Source organism: Lemur catta, chromosome 3 (assembly GCF_020740605.2).
Source record: "Lemur catta isolate mLemCat1 chromosome 3, mLemCat1.pri, whole genome shotgun sequence".
In the NCBI taxonomy this organism is placed as follows: Eukaryota; Metazoa; Chordata; class Mammalia; order Primates; family Lemuridae; genus Lemur; species Lemur catta.
This window is the reverse complement of record NC_059130.1, coordinates 49,273,475-49,291,273: the sequence shown is the minus strand read 5'-3', so window position 1 is coordinate 49,291,273 and position 17,799 is coordinate 49,273,475. Positions and strand designations below refer to the sequence as shown.

The following is a 17,799-nucleotide window of genomic DNA, read 5'->3' as shown; positions in this document are numbered from 1 at the left end:
TATGTGAATTTCGTATGTGTGTATGCATTGACCAGCTATTTTTTCTTACTGCTACTTATATGAATTTCATGTAATTTTCACATGTAACAAGTATTCTTCTTTTATTTTTTGTGACCATTTATGCTATTGCCTAAATATCTTTGTCCCTTCAAAATTAATATTTTGAAACTTAATCATCGATGTGATAGTATTAGAAGGTGAGGTCTTTTGGATTTGATTAAGTCATGAGGGTGAAGCCCTCATAAATGGGATTAGTACCCTTATAAAAGAGACCCCTGAGAGACTCCTCACCTTTTCCACCATGTGAAAACACAGCTAGAAAGCACCATCTATGAACCAGAAAGTGGGCTCTCACTGGACACCAAATCTGCCAGTGCCTTAATCTTAGACTTCCCAATCTCAAGAACTGTGAGAAATAAATCTGTTGTTTATAAGCTAACTGTCTATGATATTTTATTATAGCAGCCCAAATGGACTAAGACAATTTAAAAATGTAAAAATCATTCTTAGCTTATGGGCAATATAAAAACAAGTGAGAGGCCGGATTTGGCCCATGGGCAGTAGTTTGCAGACTGTTCCAAGAGTGAAGGGGCAGATTAAAGGGAGTGCCAAAGATGACTACAGAAGATGAGTTAAAACACCATTTTGCTTTTCCTACTAAATTTTAAGGGTAAAGGGCAAATAATTAGTCAAAGATGATTCTGGTTCTTAAGGTTAGTAGGGCATAAGTCTTAAAATGATTGATGGTAAGTAACAGTAAGAAATAGCTAATAGGCCGGACGCAGTGGCTCACACCTGTAATCCTAGCACTCTGGGAGGCCGAGGCTGGTGGATCGCTTGAGGTCAGGAGTTCGAGACCAGCCTGAGCAAGAGTGAGACCCCGTCTCTACTAAAAATAGAAAGAAATTATCTGGCCAACTAAAATATATATAGAAAAAATAAGCTGGGCATGGTGGCGTATGCCTGTAGTCCCAGCTACTCAGGAGGCTGAGGCAGGAGAATCGCTTAAGCCCAGGAGTTTGAGGTTGCTGTGAGCTAGACTGACGCCATGGGCACTCACTCTAGCCAGGGCAACAAAGCGAGACTCTGTCTCAAAAAAAATAAATAAATAAAATAAATAGCTAATCAATGGATAATAGCTGATTCCAAAAATAAATTTATTGAAGAAGATAGTTCAAAATATTCTTTAAAAAATGATGATGCTTTTGACAAGTTTTCAGGAAATTCCAAAATTAGAGCTGGCTCCATGGTCCTAATAGCCCTCTGTGGATAGTTACTATGCACGTTTATCAGCAGAAATTGTTTCTGCAAAAATGGTATAAAGGAGTTACCTTTTAATATAACAACTTCATTAGGAAAAAATGCAGTGCTAATACCTATATTTGATAGCACTACCTATAATTATTGTCAAATTTAGGTGAGGGTTACACAAACATCATAGATCTCCAGAAGCCTTTTATCTGATAAATCTAAATGTAATAAAACCTCATGGTTCCGATTACCAAAGGCTAAAGAATGAGTGATTTATACACTGCAGGCCTCCAAAAGTCCAACTTGTCAGCTAAAATAGCCTTAAGGGAAACTAAAATTGAAAAGAAAAAAGGCAGATAAATAAAATGTCACTACTTCCTCAGAAACCTTTTTGGTGTTGTTGATTTTTTTTTTAAATACTATTATCATTACTGATTTCTCTGGCAGTGAAAATAAAACAATAGTTATAAGCACCACTGTTTAATACTAGCTATATAGACGCGAATGTCAACATTCATTCATTAGCATATTGATAAGTTTCTGTTTCTTTGATAAAATTACATTCTACTAAAGGTTTACAACTTAGACTGTAGATACTAACCATAGCACCATATTATGATCTTATAATTGGGTTACAATGTCTTGGATCAATTTTATAATGGAAGTAATTTCAAAGTAATCTTATTTATTTTTTTGAAATGGTTACAAACCTAATACGTAGAGAAATGTGGAAGATTCCAGTTATTTGAACTATAGCCAGCAAGGTATCTGATTCATGTTTACTTAGATAAGATGGAGGATATGGGCTAGCAATTTACATGGAAATGCATATTTACATGGAAAACGTTTCCTGATATTATACAAAAGCTCCCAGCCAAGTCATTTTCATCATTTTTTTACAAACAACCAACAAATAGCTATACAAATCTAAACAGAGACATAGAGAGATCATATTTATTAAATGTGCTGATGTTATTGAAGGGAATTAGAAGGTACTCCAAGAGACTGAGAAACCAAGTTGACAGACACAGGTCGATATTGATTATTCCAAACTTACTTCATCTATTTTCCTTGATTTTTGGAATCATTTTTTGATATGAAGAGGCAGTATGGTGTATTGGTTAAAAAAGAATGAAGGAAGTCTAATTACCCGGTTCACTTACTGATTCTTTCATCATATTATCTGTGCCTACACAAGTAACAACCTCTTTCTATTTCACTTTTCTCATTGATAAAACGAAGATAGATAGTTAGAGATAACATCTCAAAAAGTTAATGTCATAAGCATTAAATAAGGAAAAAGAAGAAAGTGTATTTAGCTTGGGTAATGTAAAACAAGGGACGTTTAAAGTGCTTAAAACAACGTATGGCACAATACAAATGTTTATTATGATTTCATGGTTTTCTTCTGTGCATTAACATTTCTTATCCTCCCTATTGATGTAATATATGCAATATGATACTGAGGTATACTTTATCCTTGGTGAATTGACACTAGTTATTGAGGAGGGTACATATAATTCTAAGTAACACAACTGCACCAAAATACTGGGAGAACTCTGAGCTTCAGGAGGGCTCCCAAGTGGTAATTCGCTGAAGCTGCACATAATAGTGATACACTTGGACCCACAAAAGGATTATAAGATTTCTGAATTAGTTCCCCTGATAACATGACACATTGCTTGATCTGATAAAGAGAAAGGATTTGAGCTGGAGACTGTTGAGTGCTATAACGCAGAAAAGGTTTAGGCCTTACATTTTCTTTGAAAACTTAATGTAAGAACAGAGCTAGTGATGATTACTCCACTGATATAAGTGTGCATAATGAGATCAACACAGTTTCCCAAAAAGTTGCAAATTGCACTGTCTCTGTCTTCAAAATGTTTTAAAGGAGTTAAATAGGTTAATAGGGAGATCATAAAGATAAAGGTGGGGGTCCCAAGACAGGGGAAAAAATAGCTAGAGTCAGGGGGTAGACTAAGTATGTTGGCTACAGAATTAAGATCCAAAGAGATGTTGTAATATTATTATTTATTACATGGGGTCTAAAACTCCAAACACACAAGTACAAGATAGAGATAGCACAATTTACCAGCTGAAAAGCTTATTAAAATACTACGGAGCTTTTATTTCAATATAAACATAAAAGGAGATCAAAAAAGGAAAGAGGCAACACAAAAAAACCAATAAACATATTTGTAGTAAATTAGTATGGGATGTGATTCTCCTGCTCTTTTTCAGAGCTGTTCAGAGTACTGTCTCCAGTTTTCAGCAAATTAGAACCCTTTCAGTGGAAACTGGAAAAAAAAAAAAAGGGTTTAGAGACTTAAAGTCAGGTCATATGAGGAACAGCTAAAACACTAAGCATATTTAGTTTGGATAAGGTAAAACAAGGGACATATAAAAACTCCTGTCACTTATCTGAAGGACAGAGAGGGAGTTTAGAATTTTTCTGAATCACCTTAAGATGAGACAACCTGCACAATAATTAGAAACTACTCAGAAGCATTTCAATTGTACTTTCTAACATCCAAAGCTATTTAAAGAGGTAATTGTCTGCTCTGGAGAGTTCCTCTTAAATAAAGTGTTTGAGGATAGTGTAGTAGACACCCACTGAGTTATCTACCCAGCATTCCTCTTCTGAGAATTGCCTTTTCTCTCCATCATCCACTTGGTTGCAGGGCCCCCCACCTTCACTCTTCCCTACACAAACTTTTGAGAGGTTGGGAGGGGATCACCTCCGAGAGAGTCCAGACGTGGTTCCAACTTTTAGTGTACTTTCTTCCTTAGGCAAGCTGCTTTCTTATCTTTGGAAGCTGAGGGATATCCCCTTATATTTTTCATTTAAATTTCAGTTGTTGTGACCAAAACAAAACTTACATACATATTGGCTAGGGCACTAATTGATAATAAGATTGGGAAATAGAATAAACAGATGGCAGCCAGTAAGCCTATAAGTCCAATTCCAACTGATATTTTGTATTTGTATGGCTACCTATTTCTAATAAACATTTATCTTTAAGGGAATGGTTTAGAAATTTGATCATAAAACCCCAATGGTTTCCCCAATTGTATTAACATGAATAGACCTAAAAAGAGAAGAAAATAGGGTAAAATGCCCCCCAAATAATTTACTGAATTTTTAAATGATTTTCCAGTTTTATTTAGGTATTTTGACAAAATTGTATATATTTAACATATACAATGTGACATCTTGATATATGTATACTACACTGTGAAGTGATTACTACAGTCAAGCTAATTACCACATCCATCACCTCACATAGTTGGTATTTATTGGTTTTTTGTGTGTGTAGTGAGAATACTTAACATCCCCTTAGCAAATTTCAAGTATGCAATATGGTATTATTAACTATAGTCACCATGCTACTCATTTTATAACTAAAAGTTTGTACCCTTTGACCAACATCTCCCCATTTGCAACCCCTTTCACTCCTAGCCCCCAGCAGCTGCCATTTTACTCTTTGTTTCTGTGAGTTCAACTTTTTTAGATTCCAAAATTAGTGAGATCATACAGTACAGTATAACATTTGTCTTTCTATGTCTGACTTATTTTACTTAGCATAATATTTTCTAGGCTCATCCACACTGTCACAAAGGTCAGGATGTTCTTCTTTTTTATGGCTGAGTAGTATTCCATTATGTGTATATACCACACTGTCTTTTACCATCCATCAATGAACAATTAGGTTGTTTGCTTATCTTGGCTATTGTGAATAATGCTGTAATGAACATAGGAGAGCAGGCATCTCTTTAAAAAGTGGCCAAAGGCCTGAATAGGAATTTCTCCAAAGATAGTCAAATAGCCAAAAGGTAAGTGAAAGGGTGTTCAACATCCCCAGTCATCAGGGAAATGTAATCAAAACCACAATGAGATATCAACTCACACCTCTTAGGATGGCTATTACCAAAAAGTCAAGATATGACAAATGCTGATGAAAGTGTGGAGAAATGGGAAACCTTGTATCCTTTTGGTAATAATGTAAATTGGCATAGCCATTATGGAAAAAAAGTATAGAAGTTTCTCAAAAAATTAAAAATAGACCTGTCATATGATCCAGCAATCGCACTTTTGGGTACATATCCAAAATGAAACCATTTACCAACTTTTTGAACAGATGTTAAATACTGGTGAAAGGTCATGGAAATGACACAGTCCAATGCTAAAATAAAATATTCTAATGATGAACAATGCTGTCCAGGCAGAAAGAACAGAAATGTAATTAACTTGTATTCTAAGCACAAATATGGACATTAACACAATGAAATGCAAATGCCAATGTTTGACTAAATATATGAAAACATGCCAAAAATGTATTTAGAATTAAATATAGATCAGGAGTTCTATCAGACATATTTCAGATTTTAAATTTCTGGGGACTACCTCAAATAATTCTTATATATTTGGTATTCTTTGATTAGAGAGATTAGGTATTAAGTCAGCTTTGCTTAAAAAAGACTTACAGATTAATATTACTCCTTCTAGTTCTGAGACACTTTTAATATACAATGTTATTCATTCATTTATTCATTTAATAATAATTCAAAGGGACATTTCTGTATGTTACTATCAATTAAGATTAATAAATACAAAATAAATGATGACTATAAGAGATATGTATTATTCTTATTTAGGAACAAAGTTGTATGGTGGGATATAATATAGAAACTGAATGCAGACATTTAATTTTGGCATTTTGAATATCCTTCCTAATTTTTTATTTAATCTGAATGATATATATCACAAGTATAACAAATATTTTGTATTTTGCTTATACAGAATTCCATAAGTCATCAACAAAATGCAATTACAATATAAATTCCTATCATCAACTTTTGGAATTGTAAAAAAAAAAATGATTCCAACTTTTACCTTTGTAAATAAAGGAGTTAGAAAAGCTTTGGTACTGATTATTTAGCTAATAAGAAAAGAAAAGCTATGGAAATGTTGTAAAAAAAAGGATAAAAGAAAATAATATATATTAGCAAAATTAACACACATAATAAAAATCGTAAATACTATGGTCCTATCAGAAGATGAATCTGGAAGATCAATGGAACAAAAGAGAAGGCCATTGTAAGTGGGCATGATGTGTGTGAATCTGATACATAGTTAGGTTATAATAGTCAGTCAATGGAGAAATATGAATTATCATAGGACAATTGATAAATAATTTAGTGAAAAATAAGCTTAAGTTATGATGATCTTCTATATATCAAAATAAACTCTAGATGAATTAACAACATAAAAGAAAACAAATGGACAAGAAGAACAAATGTTATTATGTGCCTCAACTTTAAATGTTGGAAAACTTTCTAAATATAAAAGCAATGACAATATATGAATGAGTGAATGAATGAATGAGTAAATAAAGGAACAAATAAATGAGTGAATGGAAATAGGACAACCTAGACTAAAAATTCAAAATATCTATACTTACAACCCATATAATTGGCAAAAGACAAGTGTAAAACTAAAAAAACACACTTGCAACATAGCTAGCATGGATTGATATTCTTGATATAGAGGGAAAAAAGAATTAACAGCAGATCCATAGCCTTTTCTCTAGCTCCTAGGTTGGCAAAATTTATCTGCAAAAAGAAATTTAGCAAATACTTTACTCTTTTTGGGTCTCTTTCCATCAAATCAACTCTGCAATTTAGCATGAAAGCCACTATAGACAATACAATCCAATGGGTATGGCTGTGTTTCAGTAAGATTTTATTCAAAAAAGTAGGCAGGTGGCCAATTGGCATGTGCACCTCAGTTTGCTGACCCCTGCTCTATTCTTAGAGATGTGCAAAGATTGGACCTTTGGCCACATCCTCCTTGCAACAAAACCCCATTCCTGATCCAAGATAAATGAAAGTCACACTCTACTCATTGGACACCTGTACCTCCTTGTTGACTTTGGTTACTAAGTAATCTGTAATTGATGAAATGCAGCTACATCAGAGGATGAAAACTAGACTGCCCCTGAGGGAGTCACAGGCTAGCAAGGTAAAAGAGATTGAACAGATCCCAGAGCTGATGGTTTCCCTAAATTGAGAGACTACACCAGGCAGCCTCTTTTCCAACCACGCAAGTCCACAGTCAAATAATCTGAGAATTTCTGGAAAACTTTTCTTCCCTAATATAGATGTTGCACCTTCCTGATTTTCTTCCATTTCTTTATGCCTGAAAAACATATTTTTCAGTAGCAGCATTACATGCTAGAAAGCAAGGATCAGTGCATTCACATTTTTGAAGAAAAATAACGTTTTGCTCTAGAAATTATAAATCTGCAAGCATTCTAAAAATATACCTACTACACACCCTTTCTGAACAGTCTTCTGGAGGATTAGCTTTAGGAAAATAAAAGATCAAGCCAAGAAAAGAAGAAATGGGATACATGCAACCTGGAGAATAGCATAAATTAATTTGAGGACTCAGAAATGCCAGGAGTCTAGATTGGAACAGGAAAGGCTGGTCTTCAGAAGATAGAATGACACTGACAGAATATTTAGAATTATGTGTAGAAAAAGTATTTACACATTTGTAACAAATTAGATGACATACATAGGAAAAGTTAATAATTGTCATATATAACAGAAAGTCAACAGAACATGTTTAAAGTGGAAAAAAAATGCACTGTAATCATATTACTCAGAAGCATGGATTTAAAAACCCAAACATGGTAAGAATTGAAAGTATTGCTTTGCAAGAGCAAGAGTGTGAAAAGGTGAGACAGGGAACCGCTGAATTTCATCAAAATATTTTTAGCATTATTTAATGTTCAAGCTTGTGTACATATTACTTCGCTGGAAGTGAACTTTAGTTTTAAGAAGTTATAAAAAATAAGCCCAAAGAAAATGTAATATGAAAAACTGATCTGTTAAAGATTACTATCTTCTATGTACAAAAGTACTCTTTAAAATGATAGAGGCAAATAACTCAATAGAAAAATAGTCAAAGGATGTGCACAGTCATTTCATATAAGAAGAAAAGCAAATATCAATAATGATGAGAGAGAGTGTTCTACCTCAGTCAGGAAAATGTGCATGAGAACTATGAGATTTCATTTTTTGCCCACATGATTTAGCAAATATGGCAAAAAACTTAAAAGACTGACAGCATCAAGTGCTGGAGGTTTGAGGTAGGGGGAGGGATGGATGCTCTCTTACATTACTGGGTGTGTGAACAGTGTTTCTTGAAATTATAAATATAATTTATATATATATATATGTGTGTATATATATGCATATATATACAGTTTTTTTTTTTTGTTTTTTTTTTTTTTTGAGACAGGGTCTCACTCTGTGGCCTGGGCTAGAGTGCAGTGGCGTCATCACAGCTCACTGCAACCTCCAACTCCTGGGCTCAAGTGATCCTACTGTCTCAGCTTCCCGAGTAGCAAAAATATTTACACTTTTGTATGAATAATCACACTTGTAGGAATCTATTCTAGAGAAATAATGGTACAGGACACAAAATATGAACATTCTATAGTGACAAGAATTTGTAAAAGCCAAATGTCCCTCAAGAAATAAATGGTTGAATAAAGTGTACTATATCTAAATCATTCTATGACAATTATACACCTATTAAATGAGTGAATAATAACAACATATTTGCCTGCATTTTGCTTACATTCTACTATGAGAGTTACACAATAAACAGAAAAGTAAAACTACATGTATTAATGTAACTATTTTATTGGAATATTACAAACTTAATAAAATTAAAACTATTTCTTAAAAGTCATGATTCCTTTGATTATGATGTTTCATTCAACTAATTGATACCCACATTGGCATTTATTTTTTCTAACATAAGTATTTTAAATTATCAGCTCCTCTTAGAAAATGAGAATCTCTACTTTCTCTCTGTATATGTGTATTCATTCACACACATACATTTAGACATATACACACACATACAAACATTTCTAGGGAAAGATGTAAAGCACTGACAGTGGATTATAAATCATCATTGCATTGAAAACATTTTTTTTTTTTAGTTTGCTTTTACTAAAGTAGATGCATTACCTTCTCCTATGGGGGTAGGGAAGGAATGGTTTATCACATTAAAAGTTATAAAAAAGCATATTACGTGTCAACTTGACAACAATTGAAGAAGTATAGTGCTGTTATTGAGAGAGGAGTCTAAGGGGTATATATAAAATCCTAGATATAAAGAGTTACTGTCAATCAGTGAACTATACAGTTATTTAATATGTGGATGTATCCAGTTCTTCCCATTGCATTAAACTGTCTTATTCCTCCTTTAAAGTGGTGTTATCCATCCAAACACATATTCAATTACATTTCCCACTAAGAATGAACTGCTAAAATCAATGTGCACAGCATAAACACCTGTATTTTTCTTTCTCTATTAGTGTTTAAGATTGCCACAATTCTATAAGTATTGACTGACATCATTAGATTATTCAGGGTGAAGAACTTGAAGCAAAGATACTGCTTCTATGTGTATACTATAATGGAAAATATATACTTAAATTCTTCTTCTTTTTTTTTTTTTTTTCAAGCAAGGGTTGAACCCGATTCAGGTACCCCTGGCTAAAAGAACTAGTTTGGAAAAAAGGGATATGTACAGGCCAGTTTCATTAGTCATTATAAGGAAGTGTTTTTATTATTATATTGTAAATTAAAGATAGCAAATTTAGTTTTCATAAAATGAGTAGCCATACAAGAGAAAAGTTGGCATTTCTGTGTTGATTGTGTACTGAGAACAGGCCAGTTATCTTTGTGCTGCAAAAGAACTCCCACCCCACCTCTGCCTCTGCCTTCACCCCTAACTTCCTATCATGGAAGCTAAGATTTCAAGGCTTTTTTATTATTATTTACTTAATTTCTTTTTTGAGAGACAGGATTTTGCCCCTGTTGCCCAGACCTGGAATGCAGTGTCATGATCATAGCTCACGGCAGCCTCAGACTCCTGGGCTCAAGTGATCCTCCTGCCTCAGCCTCCTGAGTAGCTGGAATTATAGGCTCACCATACCAGCTAATTTTTCAAATTTTTTTAGAGATGAGAGGTCTCTCTATATCACCCAGGCTGGTCTCAAACTCCTGGCCTCAAGCGATCCTCCCACCTCAGTGTAGATTTCAGCTCTTTTATATAACATTTCACACAAATTTATTCTCCTCCAACCTCCATACTTTAATATATTTTTAGTCAAATCTACAATCAATATTTTTATGTTTGTAGCTATGTAAATATTAGTCATTGCAGAACCCAATAGCGGTCTATGATCTCTTTTCTTTTACTACTATTTTCTCTCACTCCTACTCCAAGTTAAATGTTCTTTCATTTGCTTGGCTTTTCCTGCCTCACAGATTGAGTCTTTCCACCCACGTGCCATGGTATGGTAACTCCATCTGATATTTCTATAAGGTCAAAGTTATCAAATAACTGAGCAGTTGTCTCAGTTTCCTGAAAAATTCCTCTGTAGGGGCTATTGGTCACTTTATTCCAGATTGTTCTCCAGGTCTACTGCATACCTCTTATCCTGGAATTTCCTTTTGCAATCCTACCAGAATTTCCTTTTGGAAATGTTGGCTTCCTTCCTTCATTTATTTGCTCATTTTGGTGTAGCACATTCTCCTGTAGCTTCCTGAGAATGGGCTCATGGAAAGTACATTTGTCTTCCCTTGCTAAGGTTCGAATGTGTTCCCTACAAAATTCAGGTGTTGCCAGTGTGATAGCAATAAGAGGTGAGTCCTTTAAGAAACTATTAGGCCATGAGAGCTCCTTCCTCATGAATGGGATTAAGGCACTTATAAAACAGGCTTCATGTGGCATTCAGCTAGCTAGCTTGCTTTTCCTGCCTTGTGCCTTGTGAGGATGCAGCAAGAAAGCTCTCACCAGACCAGATGCTGGTGCCTTGATTTTGAGATTCCTAGCCTCCAGAACAATGAGGAAATAAACTTCTGTTCTTTATAAATTATCCAGTTTAAGGTAGCCTGTTATAGCAGCACAAAATGGAGCAAGACATGATATCTGATTGATATTTTGGTTGGTCTAGAATTCAATATTAAAAATAATTTCCCCTTAGATTTTTAGCAGCATTGAGTTCTAACTTCCAGTGTTGCTCTTTTGGATTCCCCTTTCTTTATACATGATGTGTTTAATTTCTCTCTAGGATCCTTTAGGATCTTTCAAAACCCATTCTTAGAAATTTTAGGATGATAATAATCGGTCTGGGTCTTTCTCATTTCATTGTGTCCTTATGGCTCCCATGCTCTTCATTCCTGGGACGTTTTCTCATTTTATGTTGTTGAAAATCGCCTCCTCCTCTTTATTGGCTCTGACATCTCCATGCAGCACAACTGCTTTTATGAAATTGAGCTACTAGTTATAGTCCCAATTTTTTCCTATCTATTCTTTCCTATTTTCAATTCTATCATTTTGCTCTACTTTCTGGAAGATGTTCACAACTTTACCTTCCAACTCTGAAATACAAATTTACTTTCTGGTGTCATAGTTTTAATTTTCAATACATTTTTTTATTTATCAATTTTTAATAGCATTATATTCCTATTTCACGGAGTTAGTATATTCTATATTTCTCTGCATTCATTATCCATTATTTTTCTGCTCCCTGTATGTATGCAGGTAACTATGACTTTGTTTTTTTATGTTCGATTATTGTATTCTCTGTCTTTTTATGTTAGAAATTTTCTCTAAGTCACCTTTTTTCTCTCTACTTTTAAGGTCTTTTCTTCCTCTTTGATCTTCTGTTATTTCACTATGATGAATGCAGACAGGAGTTTCTGTTCATTTATTTTGTATGAGATTCACTGAGTTTCTTGCACCTGCAAATTATTATTTTAATTATTTTAATCTTCCATTTTGCAGTTTGTTAGGCCTGAAGAGAATACTCAGTTTTTCATTTCTACTATACTGAATTATATATGAAATAATAGACACAGTTTTTTATGAAATATGGGGCTTCTCAAACTTTATGACAGATTGCTCATGAGTTTCATGGTTCTTATCACTAGAAAAATAATACAGAACTTAGGCCATGAGGGTGACAGGTTGAGAGTATGTAATGTGTACCATTTGAATAAGTGTAAGATGCTGTCGCAAAAGACTGCTACTCATTCCATGTCCATTATCCAGAAACATCACATTAATACAGAATCCTTTAAATTTAATGTGTCTGTACATCATGGTAAGATGCATTACTGTTACTTGTATGCAGATCAAATATTATATGAATTTAAGGTAAATTCAGAATTTCTAACATTCCAAGGAGATTGAGATATTTTCATTCAGAGTTTAACTTTTGTCCTCATTTATTATATGGATTTACAACTCAGTATTTAGAATACTAAGCTATTGAAAAATCCCAGAACTAAATAAAGTTTTCTATTGTGTATAAGCTCTGTGGCCAAATATATATGCAGAATAGATTTTCTCTGCATAAATTTATAGATTTTATTATTTCTTCAAAGTTACTAAATAGCACCATTAAAATAGCAAGCATTGACAATGAGTTTTAAAAAGTCAAAACAGAACTAGCTAAGTAAAAATTAAATGAAAATAAAGATTTTTTCAGATGAGTTCTCTAAGAATCATATGTATCTTTAGGTCATAGTTCACATATTTCCTAAGAAATGAAAAGCTAAAACTTGATTTAATTTTCTTAAACCTGTAACACATGGATATTTATTTACTGAACTCCTTAAATTAAAGATGACCAAGTACATAATTAATTACAGTAATTTTTTGTAGTTGTAGTATAGCCACACAATGGAAAATTATATATCAGTAGAAACAAAAAGAAGTATCTTTATATTCTATTACAAAGTGATCTCTAGAATAATTATTTAAATTAAAAAAGCGATATAGAGAAACAGAGACTTCACTACAGAGGACATACAGATGGCAAATAAACATACGAGAAAACGTTCCATGTCATTACACATTAGAGAAATTCATATCAAACTACAATAAGATATCATTATATACCTACGAGAATGGCTAAAATAACAACAAAAGAAAGTGACAAATGAAAACACTAAATACTGGTAGATATGTGGAAAAACTAGATCACTTATACATTGCTTGTGGTGATATAAAATATTACAGCCACTCTGGAAAACCATTTGGCCATTTTTGAAATAAAATTAAATATACTTTTACCATATGAACCATCAATTGCACTCCTGTGCATTTATCATAAAGAAATTAAACAAACAAAAACAGGCACACAAATGTCCATAGCAACTTTATTTGTAATAGTGAAAACCTGGAAATAATCTAGATGTCCTTCAACAGGTGAATAATTAAACAAACTGTAGTGCATCGACACCATGGAATGCTGCTTAGCAATAAAAAGGAACTAGCTTTTGACGTATGCAAAAATTTGGATGCATCCTAAGGGATTAAGACTCAATTTGAAAAAAAAAGCCAACTTCAAAAGTTTAGACACTGTATAAATCCCTTCATATAAAAGCCCTCAAATGGGACCATTTTGGAATTAGCAGATTAATGGTTTCCAGGAGTTAGGAATGCAGACAGAGGACAGAAGTTAGTGTGGTTATAGATGGGCACTGTGAGGTTCTTTGTATGATGGAACTGTGCTATATCTTGAACATGGTGGTAAATACACAAACCTACACCTGTGATAAACTGCATATAACTAAATACGTATGGCCCATACATAGAGGGATAAAAGTAAAACTGGAAAGAAAGAAAAAACAAACAAAAATAAATAAATAAAAAACACCACCACAACAAAAGAAAGATAAAGGAAAAGTATTAATAAAACTGGGAAGTCTTTGTAAGATTGGAAAATGGTATCAATCCAATATTTGTGTTCCTTGTAAATTTAATCTCTACTTCATAAACTAACCACAAATTATCAGGAACCTATAGGTGTAAAGTCTGAAAAATGGTGGCTATAGCTAGATGATACTACTGTTTGAGTACATAAAACTTAGTTGAAAAGATAATTTACAGCTTTATTAAACTATTTACACTAGCTGATATCAGGAACTCCATTTTCAGCAATAATTCTTGTGAGGAAAGATATACTTTAAAAGAACTACTGAATTTTTTGCATGTGCTACACTAATTAAGCAGACCAAGTTTAAGATCTGGGCTCATGTTCCTACCTTGAAATCAAGGCAAAAGCTCAGGTCTACAAACTGGATGAATTTATCAGAGCAAAGGTAGAGAAATGCTGACTAAGAAATACTCAACTATCCCAGAGGGTTCCATTCTCATTACAACTACATATGATAAAACTGTATAGAACTAAATACACACGCACACAGGTAAAAGTAAAACTGGGAAATTTTCTGAGATTTACAAATTCTATCCACGTCAATACTTGTGGTGGACAATACATATGGTGGATGTATAACAGGACATGCTACAGGCTTGATCTGAGGTTACTGCCCTGGTTACTCCTCTCCTACTAAAATGAGGATAACAAAATACATCAACAATGATAGCCTCTGTTGAGCACTTTCTACGTCCTAAGCACTTGCCAAGGTTTTACTTTTGTGCCATGCTGGAAGAGTACTTGACACATGCATGAACTTAGGAAAACTCACTAAATTACAATTATTAATATTTCACTATAACAATTTTACAAATAAGAAAAATGAAATTTAGAGTTTAAATAACTTGCACAAAGTCCCGTAGCTAGTAAATTGCAGAGCTGGGGTTTATTCATTAGTTCTTTCATTCAACAAATACTTGATTCTTGCTCTAGACATCCCCCTTAATAATAATACCTATAACATTTTTGAGCACTCACTAGATGCCAAGAAATGTATTTATTATTTTCATCATTATGCTAAATCAACAACTGTGTGTTATTACTTGGGCAAGTCACTAACCCTTCTGTGACTCAGCTTCTTTCTTGTAAAGTGTTGATAATTATAGCACATTTACCCCATAGGGATGTTTTAAATAATTACATGAAATAGTATATTAAAAATTCTTAGAATACTGCTTGAGACCTGATACGTACTCCAAAAGCTGTCATTGTTATCATCAGCAATTCACTGAATGTTCACAACTCCTTATGGTAGACATCTCATCTACTCTACCACTTACTAATGGTTTTATTAAGAGTAACCATTCTTTGTCTCATGTCCTCATCCATTGTATGGGACGGATAATAATATATACTGCATAAGGCTGTTGTAGAAATTTATTGAGTTAACTCATGCACAGTGCCTGGAACATCCACACACAGGAATATTTTTAAATTAGGGGAGTACCTAATAGTTGAAGAAAGGAAGCAAATATGAGGGACGTCACTTGTGAAACTAAAAAAGAAATAAATTTCAGTTATACTGTGTAGCTGTGAGGGCTCACTGCTCTTCTGTGTCTTCATTTTATTTGTAAGCTTCTTTTGATGCCAATTTTAAAGTGGAATTTTTAATGAGTAAGAGGAGACAGAATTGTGAAGTAGAAAAGCATTGGTTTTAAAATGACATAAACCGGAGTAAGAACTCTGGCTTCAACATTTAATAGCTGTGTGATCCTGAATAGTTTACTTAATTTTCTGGGCCTCAGTTTCCTTAACTATAAGATTTTGAAACAATATGAAAAGACTTAAAACTTTTATCTCTAAAAGCTGTCATGAAGATTAAATCAGATAATCTATGTCATAATAGTACACAAACTGTTTTAACCATATTATCTATTACATTAAGTTTTGGGGGGTGCTCTCTAAAAATATTTAATCCTATGGTTATGCAACCTCATATTAAATATTTTCCCCCTAAGTAGCAACACCAGCAGCTTCTCCAACCAACTTTCATGGTAGCACTGCCACTGGGAAGATGTTTTTAAGTTGGTTTAAATGTTAACAGGACTTACTATAGAAACACTTCATGTACCCAGTGGCAGGTTTCCCTTTTATGTCCCAATGCCTCAAAAAGATATCTTCTGATACTGTATTTTTAATTCATTTCCACTTGTCAAGGGGGCATATCAGGTTTTATTTCAAATTTGTGTCATCCTATTGCTGCGTGATACTTAACATTACAAAATATGATGCAACTCTCCACATATTAAGCTCGATACAATCATAAATTTGCACTCCAAGCCCTCATTGACTTCAATAGGGCTTCGACTTGTAGAATGATTGCAGATCAAGCCATTTTGATATAATGTAATTTTTTTAAGTAGCTTTTTTCCATAAGGAGAAGCATGCTGTGAATAGCAAACTACCTGCACAGCATACACACAGCAGTCAGTAATCCTGCTCCTTGTCAAAACATTTTCTGCTCATATGTGAGTGTTGACTCTGGTGAGAGACTTAAAATGACTTTAAAGGAAATCTCTGTGGCCACACTCTATTCCCTATTAGCATAACACAATTTGAGGAGCTTCATTAAAATCCATTTTTATAGAACTACATCTTGCATGGTTTATTACAATAAACTAGCTATCAATTGGACTATTGACCTCTGTGCATGCAAATCATAGTATCTTTTCCTTCATTTTAAAATCAGCTTTTGTTTTCAAATGAAGATTTATTTTGCCAGTTGATTATAGTCTGAGCAGACACCATAAATCATGAAGAGCATAGTCTGCAAATACATGTTTCAAGTTCAAGCAGCAATGATCTGCTACTTATAATCCTGAAGACAATAAACATTTTTATCCAATCAACCAGAGTCTAAGAAAATTCGAAGAATGGAAACTCTTTGAAATATACAGGCTTTTGGGTATCAAATTACCTTTGAAACCCCCCACCCAGAAGTATCTCTAACAAAATCCATTTGAAATACTGCTTCAATATTCTAAAAAATCAATAATTTAAACCACAGGTTGAACATTTTTACTGCTTCCACTGCAGACTGTCATTTTTCGAAATGAAAATGCTAATGATACCGAAGGGGAAAGTACTAAGCAGAAGAGATGCATGAATGAAACCTTGGATTGGCTAGACTTGCTGGTTTGATCTCTTTCTCCCTCACTCATCTGTGACAAGATGTCTTTTAAAATCAACAACTTTCATTTCAGTGTTTCTAAAAAAATGCACTTGTCTGTTGTACATTACATCCTTCTCTATAGGAAGTTAAGGAATGTGCTGTAGGAAGACATTTTACAGTAAATATGAATACAGAATGTAATACCAAGTAGACTGTATTATTCCAGTGTAATCTATAGTGTTGGGACACCTTTAAAATACTGCACAGAGCACTGGGGAGAGGATAATCCCCTAGTAATACTGGTTTTCATATTCATACTACTGAACTAAAACACAAGCCATGAAAGAAGCCATGGAAATCCAGAGTCCACAGGAGTTCAATTCAGAAAAAAACTTTTTCATTGCCTGTGAAATTTACTTGTAGTGTTTAAAGATTTAATAAGTGAAAGTGTGAGATCAGGGTCATTGCCTTCCCTGTAGGAGTCCTGGCTTTGTCTCTGCTCTACCCAAAATAGGACCTTGTTAGTAAATGGAGTAAATGTCAGAGTAGGGTCATTTTCATCCAACAGTTAGAAAGGGTGATTCATGAGATGTAAAACACCTCACTCAAGGAAGGAGT

The 17,799-nt window shown here is 33.7% G+C and overlaps 1 protein-coding gene across 2 annotated transcripts in view; it reads right to left on the bottom strand.

The window, feature by feature from the left end:
• DPYD (dihydropyrimidine dehydrogenase) overlaps window positions 1-17,799 on the bottom strand; it is a 797,518-nt gene that overhangs the window by 354,921 nt on the left and 424,798 nt on the right. The window contains exon 14 of one of the 2 annotated variants that reach the window (XM_045547468.1): window positions 3,311-3,548. The exons of the other annotated variant lie outside the window; for it this stretch is intronic. Coding sequence (XP_045403424.1) covers window positions 3,528-3,548 — 21 coding nt within the window. The 3' untranslated portion in view covers window positions 3,311-3,527. Of the gene's footprint in view, window positions 1-3,310; window positions 3,549-17,799 lie in introns of those variants that run through there. 2 annotated transcript variants of the gene reach the window in all.